At 44.6% G+C, this 13,016-nt stretch overlaps 1 protein-coding gene across 2 annotated transcripts; it reads right to left on the reverse strand.

Moving 5' to 3' along the window:
• Positions 1 to 6,201: 6,201 nt before the first annotated feature.
• On the reverse strand, positions 6,202 to 12,253 carry LOC134488880 (zinc finger protein 420-like). Of its 2 annotated transcripts, none has more exons than XM_063291221.1 (4): positions 11,933 to 12,253; positions 10,252 to 10,334; positions 9,709 to 9,835; positions 6,202 to 8,554 (listed from the first exon to the last, which is right to left on the reverse strand). In XM_063291221.1, the coding sequence occupies exons 1-4, from the start codon at positions 12,024 to 12,026 to the stop codon at positions 6,474 to 6,476; spliced, it is 2,385 nt and encodes a 794-aa protein (XP_063147291.1). In that variant the 5' UTR covers positions 12,027 to 12,253; the 3' UTR covers positions 6,202 to 6,473. The 2 variants fall into 2 exon arrangements, with proteins under 2 accessions (XP_063147291.1, XP_063147290.1); XM_063291220.1 differs by having other exon boundaries at positions 6,203 to 8,557.
• Between the last annotated feature and the right edge of the window lie 763 nt (positions 12,254 to 13,016).

Below are 13,016 nucleotides of genomic sequence, written 5' to 3' on the forward strand. Positions count from 1 at the left end.
TTTTTTCCCCAGTTTCTCCCCCACAACACCACATTTGGTCCTGTTTTGTGTTAGGACAGTTATCCTGCTAATGGATCCAGGGACAGAATCCCGAAACCCCAAATTACTTTCCAATATTCCATCAGGTTAAAAAAAAACCCAAGGGCTGAAAGTTTTGGGTGATGTCGCTGCATTTCAGAGACTTAAAATAATGGGGAGAGGCAGAGACATCCGCAGAGGGTCAAAAATGTCGAGATGGCAGCTGCGAAAATGTCATTGAAGCCCTTTATTAACTTGTATCTGCATCCATAAAAATGGGCAGGGCTTTGACTGGATGGCTGTGCTGCCACCTTGACTTTTTGACATTCCCCTACCCCACCCTGCAGACAGTCCCAGGAAGGGTTGGTTGTTGACATTCTTTGGAGCAATGAAAACACTTCACAAGAATTAATTTTTCATATTGGCTGTGCCTGGCCCTTTACCACCTTGATCCCAGGACAGTGACATCTGGTGACACCTCCCTTACTAACACTAACCCTTGCCAGGCTTTATGCAGCTTAACCTAGCTTTGGTTTGGTTTGGTTTGGTTTCCTTGATTTTAATTACCCCAAAAATGAAGTGTGAAGTCCGTGTGGTTGCAAGAAAGAACGTACCAGTGTCAAGCATTGTCTTTATTTTCAGAAACGCCTCTGGGCCCACTGTAAACACCAGAGGTCCCCTTAAGAAATGCTGCAGGCCAGGCCTTCTTTGGGAGTGATGACACATCCTTGGACTGAGGTTTTGTGACTGGTGGCTGCTTGGGGCAGGTGCCCACAACACATTGCAGAACTCCCAAAATGTGACTGCCAGACCCTGAAAGATTGGCACCCCCTGATTTAGCTTCTCTGGATCGACTTGTCGTCACTCACATCGTCTTCTCCAGGCTGAAAACGTTTTCAGAATTACAGTTGCCAAACAAATGACTTGAGCAGGCAGAATGGAGCATCTTTTCTGGCTTTTCTCTCGGCTGCATTTCCCACTCGTCCTTCTCGGCTGCATCCTGTGTGGGAACCTTCATCATTAACATCGCAGAGAGTTTGGGAGCACCTCCCCCCTTTGCTTATATGAGACTTGGGGGGGTCACAGGTCAAGCGGCAGGGCCTTTTCAGTGGTGGCAGCGAGACAACAGTGTGCCCGAATGACGGAAGTTGCATCATTTGAGAAATTGCAAAAAGGATTTTTTTCTCCCATGTGTCACTTCCGCTGCTGCTGCTGCCACCTCGTGGCAATTTTCCTTCCAGCTCAGTTTTGCAGCTGCTCTTGGGCCATGCTACAATGCTGCTGCTCTGGTTTTAACGCTGTTCCGTCGTAGGGATGTGCAAAGTGTTCTGTGCACAAACCAACTTGTGCGTGGAAGGGCTGTTTTTGAGTGGGCTGTGCCTGAATCAAAATGCCCCTGTTTTTGATGTATTGATCTGTGCATGCCTGGAACAAAACAGGGCCATTTTGTCCCTCTGTGAATGGGACTGGTCCAGTTAGAAGTGGTTGAGTGGGGAGGATGCTGGTGGCCTGGGGAGATGGGGAAGGAAGGAGGATGGACAGTTGGATACATCATGTGGGGACACTGGTGGCAGTGGGAGAGAAGGTGGGAAAGACGTTGGAGGCTGGGGCTGGTGGGATACGTCATACAGAGAAGGAGCAACGTGCATCAGACGTACCCAACTCATCCTGTCCGGATTCTGCTTCGCCCAGAACAAAACAGCCAAAGCATTCCAGTTTTTGTTACTGCTAGACTGTGGCTGATCCGAAAGAGTTTGGCAGAACCTCTGAAACATGATGGCTGGTTCTGGGTTCAAAACAAACTGTCTCGGGCCCACCCCTATGTTGTTGATGACTTTGGATAGGTGTGTAGAAAAGTGGGATTAATGAAAAAAGTAGAATAGTAATCCTACGTAAAGCAACTTCTTCCCCATCATAGGAATCCACTCAGGTGAGGCACTGTGAATTTGGGGAAAGAGGCGTTGTGAATCTGCTAGAACTGAGACTCCGGTGGACTGGCGGCCTGAATTGAGCCCAGTGTTTGAGGTGCCTTTGGAAAAAGAGGCTCTTCTGAACGGCTGGGCCTCGTTGCCGAGAATTCAACTTCAGTCCTAGAGCCATATCCTGCTTTTTCACAATGTTTGTTGTTTAAACAGTGCCGATCTATGCATGTTTTTACAGAAACCCAGTGAGTGACATGCAATTTTTGCTCTGTGTGTCTGGTCACTTTTTGTTTTCTCTGTAATTTCATTTTTGTATCCCTTCTTGGATAGTTACTGGTTAATCTCCTGTACTTAAAGCATGGAATCATGGATGGGTATTTGAGTGTGAGTTTTTGTGGGAGGCATACAAAAAACAATGCTGTGCATGAGTCTCTATAGTGGGAGGGAGGCATCATACATGTCATGATGTCATTCTGCAATGAGGTCATGCCTGACATGGCTGACGTCAGAGCAGCTGATACTGGATGTCTCTGTGGGACCCAAGCAGCCTTCATGTGAGAAAGTTGCCTTCCTAGGAAGCACTAAGTTCACATGACCCTTGAAGCCATGGCTTATTCAGTTGTGGTGTGAATGACTGGTTGAATGAAGTACCACTGGCCCGAGTCACCCAGCATGGTAAGCCATAAACCATGATTTATAAATGATAGTGGTGAGTTCATACAACCCACTGACTCATAAAGACAAACCATGATGTGTGAATCTGGCCAGCAAGTTCAGGAGGAATGAAGCTGAGGTCCTGAAGCCAGAGCTGGAAAGAGCTTTAAAAGCATGTTTTAGCATCTTTATTCTTCTTTCAAGCAAAGCGTCTTACATCCAAGAAACCCCAGAAAGAGAACTTGTATGTCCTGTCTTTCTTCCAGGACATCAAGGTGATGCATAAAACATTCTCTTCTCCTTTTTCTTTTTCCTACCCCTGCCCCGCCCCCATGAGGTAGGTTCAGCTGAAAGATCATGGAAGTCTAGAGTCGTCCCCAAAGCTGAGGTGAACTTTATCTTGGGACTTCTGAAAAGATTGTTACCTCAGCCTTGACACTGGGTTTGACTTCAGGCTTAAGCCCCGCTTAGCCACGGTTTATTGAACAAACCATGGTTTGGTTTAGGGCTGCAAACAGTATGCTTTTGGCAAACATTGTAACTGACTTAATACAATGTGCGAATGTGAATGTATGTACAGCTTGTTTATGATTTCCTTGCGTGTCCCTTCTAAGCATCTAACTATTCTCTGGCATCTGCAAGGGGGACTCAACAGCCTCAGGATGGCGCATAGCCAGGGGATTGAATCCCCACCATTTTATCCAATGCATGTTAGAAGCAGCTAAAAGGGAAAGAAAACAGCAGAAACTGGTCCAAGACCAGGAGCAACTCATGTGAACTTTGCTTGCCTGGCTGGTTTTGGGTTTAACAAATTACAGTTAAAACAAACCATAGTTTGGTGGATGAAGCAAGACGGTGCTAATGGGGCTTTGTATGTATCAAGGCTGATTTTCAAACCCTTGAAGTATAACTTTTATTGCCAAGTAACCAGAGTTAAATGTATCAGAAGAGCATTTCCCCTCCCCAATTAAACATCTCTCCTCTCTGTCCTTAAGACCAGGGGAATTCAAATTATTATGTGCGACACATATAACAAGCAGAGGTGCAATCACCCCATTGTGGTCATGATCTTGACTTTTGTTTTTACTATACCCTGCAGACATCCTTGTAAACCATGCTGGCTGGGGAACTCTGAGATTTGAAGTCCACACATCTTCAAGTTGCCACGGTTGAGAGACACTTTTGTAAACAAAAATGAATGACAAAGCTAAATTTTTTGGGCATACTCCTTTGTTGTTTATTCGTTTAGTCGCTTCCGACTCTTCGTGACTTCATGGACCAGCCCACGCCAGAGCTTCCTGTCGGTCGTCAACACACCCAGCTCCCCCAGGGACGAGTCCGTCACCTCTAGAATATCATCCATCCATCTTGCCCTTGGTCGGCCCCTCTTCCTTTTGCCCTCCACTCTCCCTAGCAACAGCATCTTCTCCAGGGTGTCCTGTCTTCTCATTATGTGGCCAAAGTATTTCAGTTCTGCCTTTAGTATCATTCCCTCAAGTGAGCAGTCTGGCTTGATTTCCTGGAGGATGGACTGGTTTGATCTTCTGGCAGTCCAAGGCACTCTCAGAATTTTCCTCCAACACCACAGTTCAAAAGCATCGATCTTCCTTCGCTCAGCTTTCCTTATGGTCCAGCTCTCGCAGCCATATGTTACTACAGGGAACACCATTGCTTTAACTTGGCATACTCCAGTATGCCAAAAAAAAAAAAAATTAAGAAGGGAAAGCAGCCACAGGAAAATATTTTCTTCCTTCTCTCAAAACACTAGGACCAGGAGCGATCCAAAGCAGATTTAAAACCGACAAAAGAAAGGGTATTTTTAGGCGGGGCAAAATTAGCCTGTGGAATTCATTGCCACAAGATGTGGCAGCCACTAACTTGGATTGCTTGAAAGGGGGATCAGAGAAATTCATGGAGGAAAATCGGCCAAGAGCTATTGGTCTGGAGGACTCAAGGCTACCTCTGAGTCAGAGGCAACGTGGCTCCAAATATCAGTTGCAAACAGTAGCAGAGGATAAGTCTATCCCCCGCATGCAAGCATTAAGAGTTGCTTGGGATCATAAATCTGCAACAGCTCAGCTTACTACCAGTTCCTTGTTGGACTACCAAAACGAAAAGTCCCTTGGACTGAAAGCTGAAGACTAGCTTGGAAGATTCGCTACTGCCCAGCACTAAAAGGAGTGCAAAAATCCCAAAACAGCCTTCAAGGCACACCACACGGGGAAGCAGGCCTTTCAGTCAACAGAGGCTTGGCTTGATCATGGTGGTGGTTTATTTATTTCTTTAAAACATTTACATTTACTCAGCAATTTTGTGTTGCTTGAAAGGCTTCCAGGAAGTTTACAAACTAATGATACTGCCCTCCCCACCCCAAAATCCTTGCCCTCAAGCTTCCAGTCCCTAAAGATGTGACTTCAGAGGAAAGAGGGACGGAGGGGAAGAGAGTTGCCCTGCATTATGCATTCGTAGAAGCCGTACCCACTTGATGTACTGAACTACAAACTGGCTAACCAGGTGCCTGGGTTTTTAAAACAGTAATTTGTAAACAGGGACTTCCATGAACTAAGTTCTTATAGCAAGTTAACCTAAGAAACATGCCACATTCACTGTGATTTAGTGCAAGGTAGCCAAACTGCAGCCATAGGCAGTGAACACCCCAAATACTTTGGTGTGCCCCCCAAGGCCGTACAAATGCAATTATTATTAAAATAGAAGTAGCTGTTTTTCAAGTACTGGCTCAAATTATTCACTACATCAGAGAAAGTAGATAGGGTATTCCATAGGGCAGGTATATGGAGAGATCAAAACAGTCAAAATGGCTGCAGGGGCCACACTGCAAAGTCATGGTGGCCATCTTGACTTTTTTGACCACCCTTCCACAGAGGGTGCCACAATCAAGAAGACCCTGTCTCCAATTGCCACGCAGCGCAGCAGTATCTGGAAGAGGTCCATCTGGTTTTCGAAGTCACAAAATGGGGACATTATCCACTGCTTCTTCTAGGTGGACCAATCCAAATTAACTCCCAACAAGCTTTCCACATTTTTTTCTATTTCCCTTTTCTATTCTGATGCTTTCCTCATTTCCACAGTGGCTAAAGGGCCTATGTTCTTTAATTAAAATATCCAATTTATATACTCTATCCAATAACCACACTATATTTTATTTCTGATAACACAGATATACAGAAGGAGGTTTACTTCAAATAATTTTCTGCCCCAGAAATCCAATCACAGTTGAATAGATGTGTATGTAAAACTCCACAGGCACGGTTAATGTAAATCATTTTCTTAAACATAGCTTTGTTCCATGATCACTTCTGTGGTAATGTGAACTGCCTTAAATCCTATTTTTAATTCAAACTGAAGACATACTTCTCCTTATTTTTACACCCTGGTTCTCCCATTCTGATGATTCGGTAAAAAGATTTACAAAGTGTTAAATTAAAAACTGAGCGCCTCTGAAATACCTGTGATGAGAAAGCACTAAAACCAATGGAGAACAACATATAGCTAACAGGAATCCTCCCCAGTCGGCTATCAATATATCAGTATATATTGCTGAGTCCAGGAGAGATTCTTCCTCCTCAAGCTACTTCTATCAACCTCATTAGAAAACCTAACATCTATTTGTCTAATGTTTTAAAAATATTTCAGCTATCACTGAAATAACTTTCTTGGTTCTAAACACTTAAAGAATCTACTCCAATGTGGATTTTTTGATATGAAATAAGCAGGGCTGTCTGTGGGGTGTGTGTGTGTGTGTGTGGTTGAGGCTGCCATCTTGACTTTTTTGACACCACCCCTTCATGGAGTGTTTTGTTGGAATAGAATCTCTTGCTATGCTGCCAGAATTGATCCTCTGGGTGGATTCCCTGTTATCTAGCAAGGTCCCACTTTTTCCGGAAGCTCTTTCCACACGTCCATGCCTTCGTACGACCTCTGCCCTGTGTGGCTCCTTTGATGCAAAGTTAGATTTGCCTGACTCGAGTAAATCTTCCCACACTCCAAGCATTTATACGGTTGGTCCCCCGTGTGGATTCTCTGGTGAGAAGTCAGGGTGGTGATGAAATGGAAGCTCTTGCCACACTCTAAGCATTTATAGGGTTTCTCCCCTATATGGATCCGTTGATGGTCATTGCGGTCCCCAATCCTCCAGAAACTTTTTTCGCACTCCACGCATTTATATGGTTTCTCGCCTCGGTGGATTTTTTGATGCGAAGCTAGACTCCCGCTGCTCGAGTAGTTCTTCCCACACTCCATGCATTTATAGGGCTGTTCTTCGGTATGAAATTTCTGATGATCCTTCAGGTTAATTCTGCGACGAAACTTCATCCCACAGTCGACGCACGTATACGGCATCTCTCCCGTGTGGATCCTCTGATGGACCGTCAGGTCCCCGTTTTTCCTGAACCCCTTTCCACATTCCAGGCATATACACGGTTTTTCCCCCGTGTGGATTCTCTGATGCACAATCAAGTTCGTCCTTCTGGAATAGCTCTTCCCGCACTCCAAGCATTTATACGGTTGCTCCCCCGTGTGAATCCGCTGATGCGCAGTAAGATTTGTCCGTCTGGAATAGCTCTTCCCACACTCTGAGCATTTGTACGGTTGGTCTCCTAAGTGAGTTCTTAGGTGGGAATTCAAGCTGGCCCTCAGTCCAAAACTCATTCCACACTCAGGGCACTGGTAAGGTTTCTCCCCTGCGTGAATTCTTTGATGTCTGTTAAAATCCCCATTTTTCAGAAAGCCCTTTCCACATTCCAAACACTGATATGGTTTCCCCCCTCTGTGCATTTTCTGATGTGTCACCAGGCTTCCCTTAGTACAGTAATTCTTTCCACACTCCAGGCATTTATATGGTTGTTCCCCTGTATGAAATCGCTGATGATTTCGAAGATTAACCACGTAGCGAAATTTCATGCCACATTCCAGGCACGAATATGGCGTCTCCCCGGAGTGAATCCTCTGGTGCCTGACAAGATTCCAGTTCCTCCGGAAACTCTTTCCACACTCCAAGCAATGATACGGTTTCTCCCCTGTGTGAATCCTCTGATGGGCAATCAGATTCGTTCTTCGAGAATATCTCTTCCCACACTCCAGGCATTTATACGGTTTCTCACCCGTATGCAGTCTCTGATGTACTGTAAGGCTGGTCCTTCTGGAATAGTTCTTCCCGCACTCCAAACATTTATAGGGCTGTTCCCCCGTATGAATCCTTTGATGAGCAATCAGGTTTGTCCTTCTGGAATAGTTCTTCCCGCACTCCGAGCATTTATACGGTTGCTCGCCCGTGTGAGTCCTTTGGTGGGAAATCAGACTTGCCCTGAGCCCAAAGCTCTTCCCGCACTCTAAGCAATGATACGGTTTTTCCCCTGTGTGAATCCTTCGATGTCGAGTGAGGTCCCCTTTTTTCAAGAAGCTCTTTCCACATTCCAGACATTTGCATGGTTTCTCTCCCGTACGTATCTTGGGTTGAGAACTTAAGTTTCCACTGAGGATATTCCGGGGATGATAATACATACCACAGTACAAACACATATATGTCTTCTCTCCCGCATAGGCTCTTTGCTGTTCGGCGAGATTCACATTTTTTCGGAAGCTCTTTCCACATCGCAAGCAATTGAAAGGCCTCACCCCCGTGTGAATTCTTTGATGTACGGTAAGGACTGTCTTCTTACTAAAACTCTTCCCACACTCAGAACATTTAAAGGGCTTCCCATCCATACTGATTCTCTGACTGGGGTTGAAGTTTGTGCTCTGAGTGGAACTCTGCATATGCGGAGCAGCTTTGAATAATTTCTCCTTTGTCTGCACCGGGAGTCCCTGGAAGCGATTTTGCTGACCCGCCACAGTTCTATTCTTTCTCCATTCTTCTTTCTCTTTGCACCTGGATCTATTCAAGGATACCCCAAATGATCTTGGCTCTCTCTCCTCCTTCAAGATTCTGATAGTCCCATCACCTGCTAGAAAAGCGAAAGATTAGAGCCAGAATCCAGGGAAGATATGGAGCCAGACATCAAGGAATAAAAATAAGGAGCTATTGTTGTCTGAGAAGACACGATCCTCTGCTTCATATATTTGTGTTTTAAGCGGTCGCAAAACTGAGAACAAAAGGACCTGCCAAATATTTAATATTTGACTGCCCTCAAATTTTATTATCTTGCTAATGATCAATTTAGTAACAAATTGTAATGCTTTCCTGTAACAATTTCTCAAGGTAGTTTACAATAACTGTAACAACTATAAACATTAATACAAATTCACCTATAACCTAAACACCTGTGCATAGCAGCTTGCCTGCAAAGAAAATGAACTAAGCCATTACTTGTCCAACATGCAGGACCAACTATGGTTTTGGACACATTAAGTGCTCAGATATGGAGCATGTTTGCAGTGATAACTTTATTTGCTGCTCTGCTCACCAGAGAAATAAGTAAAATATTTCATATACTGCCTCCAAACATGGGAACAGCCCTTGACATCCAACTTGGAACCCATCTGATGCTGGTCTAGCATAGTGTTTCTCAACCCTGGCAACTTTAAGATAAGTGGACTTCAATTCCCAGAATTCCCCAGCCAGCATGGCTGGCTGGAGAATTCTGGGACTTGAAGTGCACACATCTTAAAGTTGCCAGGGTTGAGAAACACTGGTCTAGCAGGTAGAATTTAAAAGTTTTGTCATTTGTTTCCTCCTCGTGTGGACAGCTACAAGCCGAGATAACCACAGCAGACCCTTTATGAGCCTTCCATTCTGGGAGAAGAGAAAATAGGGTGTTGACTGCAAGCAATGAAATGTTGGTTTCATTTACTGACTTTTCCAAAGTGGTGTGATCCTGAAGAGGGCAGAGGGAATGACCCTGAGGGACAGGAAGAAGACCTGCTACCAAGACAACAGTGAGATAAAGAGGGCTGAGTCCAGGCAGGAGTGTAACCTGAGATAGTGTCTCAGGCTGGACCCTCCTTAGTTGTCCCAAAGATAAAAGGAAGGAGGGGGAAGCACATTCAGACTTGCAAGATTCTATTGCCATATCTTTACAATAAAAATAGTATTGGCCTACATGACTTTGGTTTCCCGGTCTGGTTGACCTTGAAGGGAAATAAAGGAGAATCTTACCCAAGGAGACCACGTTCCAAAAATTCTCCTCCATCACTTCCCTATGGAGGGCCCTTTGATCCAGATCCAGCAGCGCCAATTCTTCTTCGCTGAAATATACGGCCACGTCCTCAAAGGTCACCAAGTCCTGAAAGGAGGGGAAACCAGTCAAGAGAGACTTTTCCAGCTTGGCCGTTTCCAAATATTCTCTGGGGTTTTATGAGTGCTGGAAGTGTCCAGCTAGAGGAAAGCTGATAAAAAAATGAACATCCAGATCGGTGGGAGGCAGCACAAAATAGTGGTGGTTGATGGGAAATGCCATTCACAAAATGGTGGTGAGGGATGGAAAGTGCCTCTCATAAAATGGCAGTGGTTGATTGGAAGTGCCATTCATAAAAATGATGGTAGTTGATATACAGCACCATTTACAAAATGGTGGTGGTGCCATTCACAACATGGTAACGATTGGTGGGCAGAACATGGTTGATGACCTATCTCAGCTATCAATGAGGAGGTCATGGCCCAACTTGAGGAAGAGAGGACATCTAAGAAATACCGCCCTACCTGATAGGGTTGCAGAGAAGACTGTTGGACTCCATCTTGTTCAGCTGATGGCCAAATATTGATCACTGATGTAGTTTCTCCATCTGTGTGACATAGTAAAAAGGTTCAAAGATGTTTTGTTCTTGATAACCATATTATTATTATATGTACTGTATATCCCACTTTCCAACACAAAGCAGGTGTTTATAATCAAACAAAATTGCCTTCCTTAATCTCGGGACACAATGACTTAGAATTTCCATTAATTAATTCTGCAGAAATATGGACAGAATTCAGAACTGTATTATTATCTTTCTACTAAATTATAGAAATCCACATATTTGGGCTACCCCGAGAAGGGCACAGCTTCAATCGGGCTATTCACTCTGATTGTCCTAGAGGCGTCTGCAGGGGGTGTTAAGGGGGGCCAAATGACAAAAATTGTGTTGCCCCATTGTACCACAAGTTCCACACCACTGCACTGCTTGCTTGGCACTTTTGCCCTGCATGTTCTGTGCTGTGGTGATCCAAACTCAAGACCCTCATTCCACTCCACCCCTTTTTTACATGTGTTGTGACAATGCATGCAAATAATAATAATAATAATAATAATTTTAATCTGTTCAATCATGTCTGATTCTTGGCGACTGCCTGAACAAGTCCTTGCAGTTTTCTTGGCAGGTTTTCCTTCCTGTTGCTGAGAGAGAGGGACTGGCCCAAGGTCACCCAGCCAACTTTTGTGCCTAAGGCAGGACTAGAACTCTCAGTCTCCCAGTTTCTAGCCTGGTGCCTTCACCACTAGACCAAACTGGCATCATCACCATCACCATCGCCATCACTTATTATTATTATTATTATTATTATTATTATTATTTAAATATACATACCGCCCCAGAGCTCGGAGGAGTCTGAAGACCTGGTTCTGCCGCCTCACTTGGGGCAGAGAGGGGAGTAGACCTACACGGGGATGGCTGCTATAAACCACTCCTCCCACACTTGGACTGTTTTTAGATTCTTTTGCCACTTGGACTTTTTATCTTTACTCTTATTTATATTATTTATTATTGTAATTTTATACTGTATATTTTATGATTGTTGTTTTAATTGATCGTTGTAAACCGCCCAGAGTCCCCTGATGGGAGGAGATGGGCGGGGACAAATTGGATAGATAGATAGATAGAAGGGTGGAGTTGGCGGGTGCATTACTTCATTCATCATTTTGACCAAAACATCCCATCCTGTGAATGGCTCTGCACTGTGTTTTCTGTTCTTTCCCATAGATATATCCATAACCATATCCTATCGAGTGGGGCAGTGGGGAAGGTGCTGGACTAGGGGAAGGAAACTCAAGTTCTGATCTCCCCTCAGCCCCAGCAGCTTTCTGGGGGACTCTGGGCAGACCCCCCCAACCCAAAAGAAAATGTGGTGCAGTGCACATGTCACACTGCAAAAGCCACGCAGTAAATCTGCCTCGGTTGTGCTTTCTCAGCCATACCAAATCAAACCAAACCAAATCAAACATGACAATCTAAAATCCCGCAGGCCTGCTGGAGCAATCTTCCCCAACCTCAGATTCATAGAAGGAGAGAGATTTTGTCCTTTTGTCACGTCCTTGGCATCAGTCACACAACTGCATCCCCAAGAAGTCGAGAAGGTGCCTTCTCCCCCAACAGATTCAGATCAAATAGCCATTTTTCCTTACCCAGCAAAGGAGGATGTGTGACACAGGCCTGGGTGGGCAGCTCGGACCCTGCTGTGGTTGCCTCCACTGTGTGGTGAGACATTTCTGAAGACATTTGTGCCTCCCCTAAGATTCTGAGGGAGAAAAATTATGGTGTAACAAAAATCACTTTTTTTCCTTCTTCCCCTCCCTTAATCGTACAATATTCTCTTTATTGGCACACTGCTGCTAAATATTTATGTAGAAGCAACTTCAATATATATTAAATAAATAAAGGGGTATATATGGGATCAGCCTTCCTAAGTTGGTTAGTATCTCCAGAAATCTGGAGTATCTGGAGATATAATTTTATATTTTAGAATTTTTAGTATATTCGTATATTGTATTTGTTGTTTATTCGCTTAGTCGCTTCCGACTCTTCGTGACTTCATGGACCAGCCCACGCCAGAGCTTCCTGTCGGTCGTCAACACCCCCAGCTCCCCCAGGGATGAGTCCGTCACCTCCAGAATATCATCCATCCACCTTGCCCTTGGTCGGCCCCTCTTCCTTTTGCCTTCCACTCTCCCTAGCGTCAGCATCTTCTCCAGGCTATCCTGTCTTCTCATTGTGTGGCCAAAGTATTTCAGTTTTGCCTTTAATATCACTCCCTCAAGTGAGCAGTCTGGCTTTATTTCCTGGAGGATGGACTGGTTTGATCTTCTTGCAGTCCAAGGCACTCTCAGAATTTTCCTCCAACATCACAGTTCAAAAGCATCGATCTTCCTTCGCTCAGCCTTCCTTATGGTCCAGCTCTCACAGCCATATGTTACTACAGGGAACACCATTGCTTTAACTATGCGGGCCTTTGTCGTCAGTGTGATGTCTCTGCTCTTAACTATTTTATCGAGATTTTTCATTGCTCTTCTCCCAAGGATTAAGCGTCTTCTGATTTCCTGACTGCAGTCAGCATCTGCAGTAATCTTTGCACCTAGAAATACAAAGTCTTTCACTGCTTCTACATTTTCTCCCTCTATTTGCCAGTTATCAATCAAGCTGGTTGCCATAATCTTGGGTTTTTTTGAGGTTTAGCTGCAAGCCAGCTTTTGCACTTTCTTCTTTCACCTT

Source organism: Candoia aspera, chromosome 2 (genome assembly GCF_035149785.1).
Source record: "Candoia aspera isolate rCanAsp1 chromosome 2, rCanAsp1.hap2, whole genome shotgun sequence".
Lineage (NCBI taxonomy): Eukaryota > Metazoa > Chordata > Lepidosauria > Squamata > Boidae > Candoia > Candoia aspera.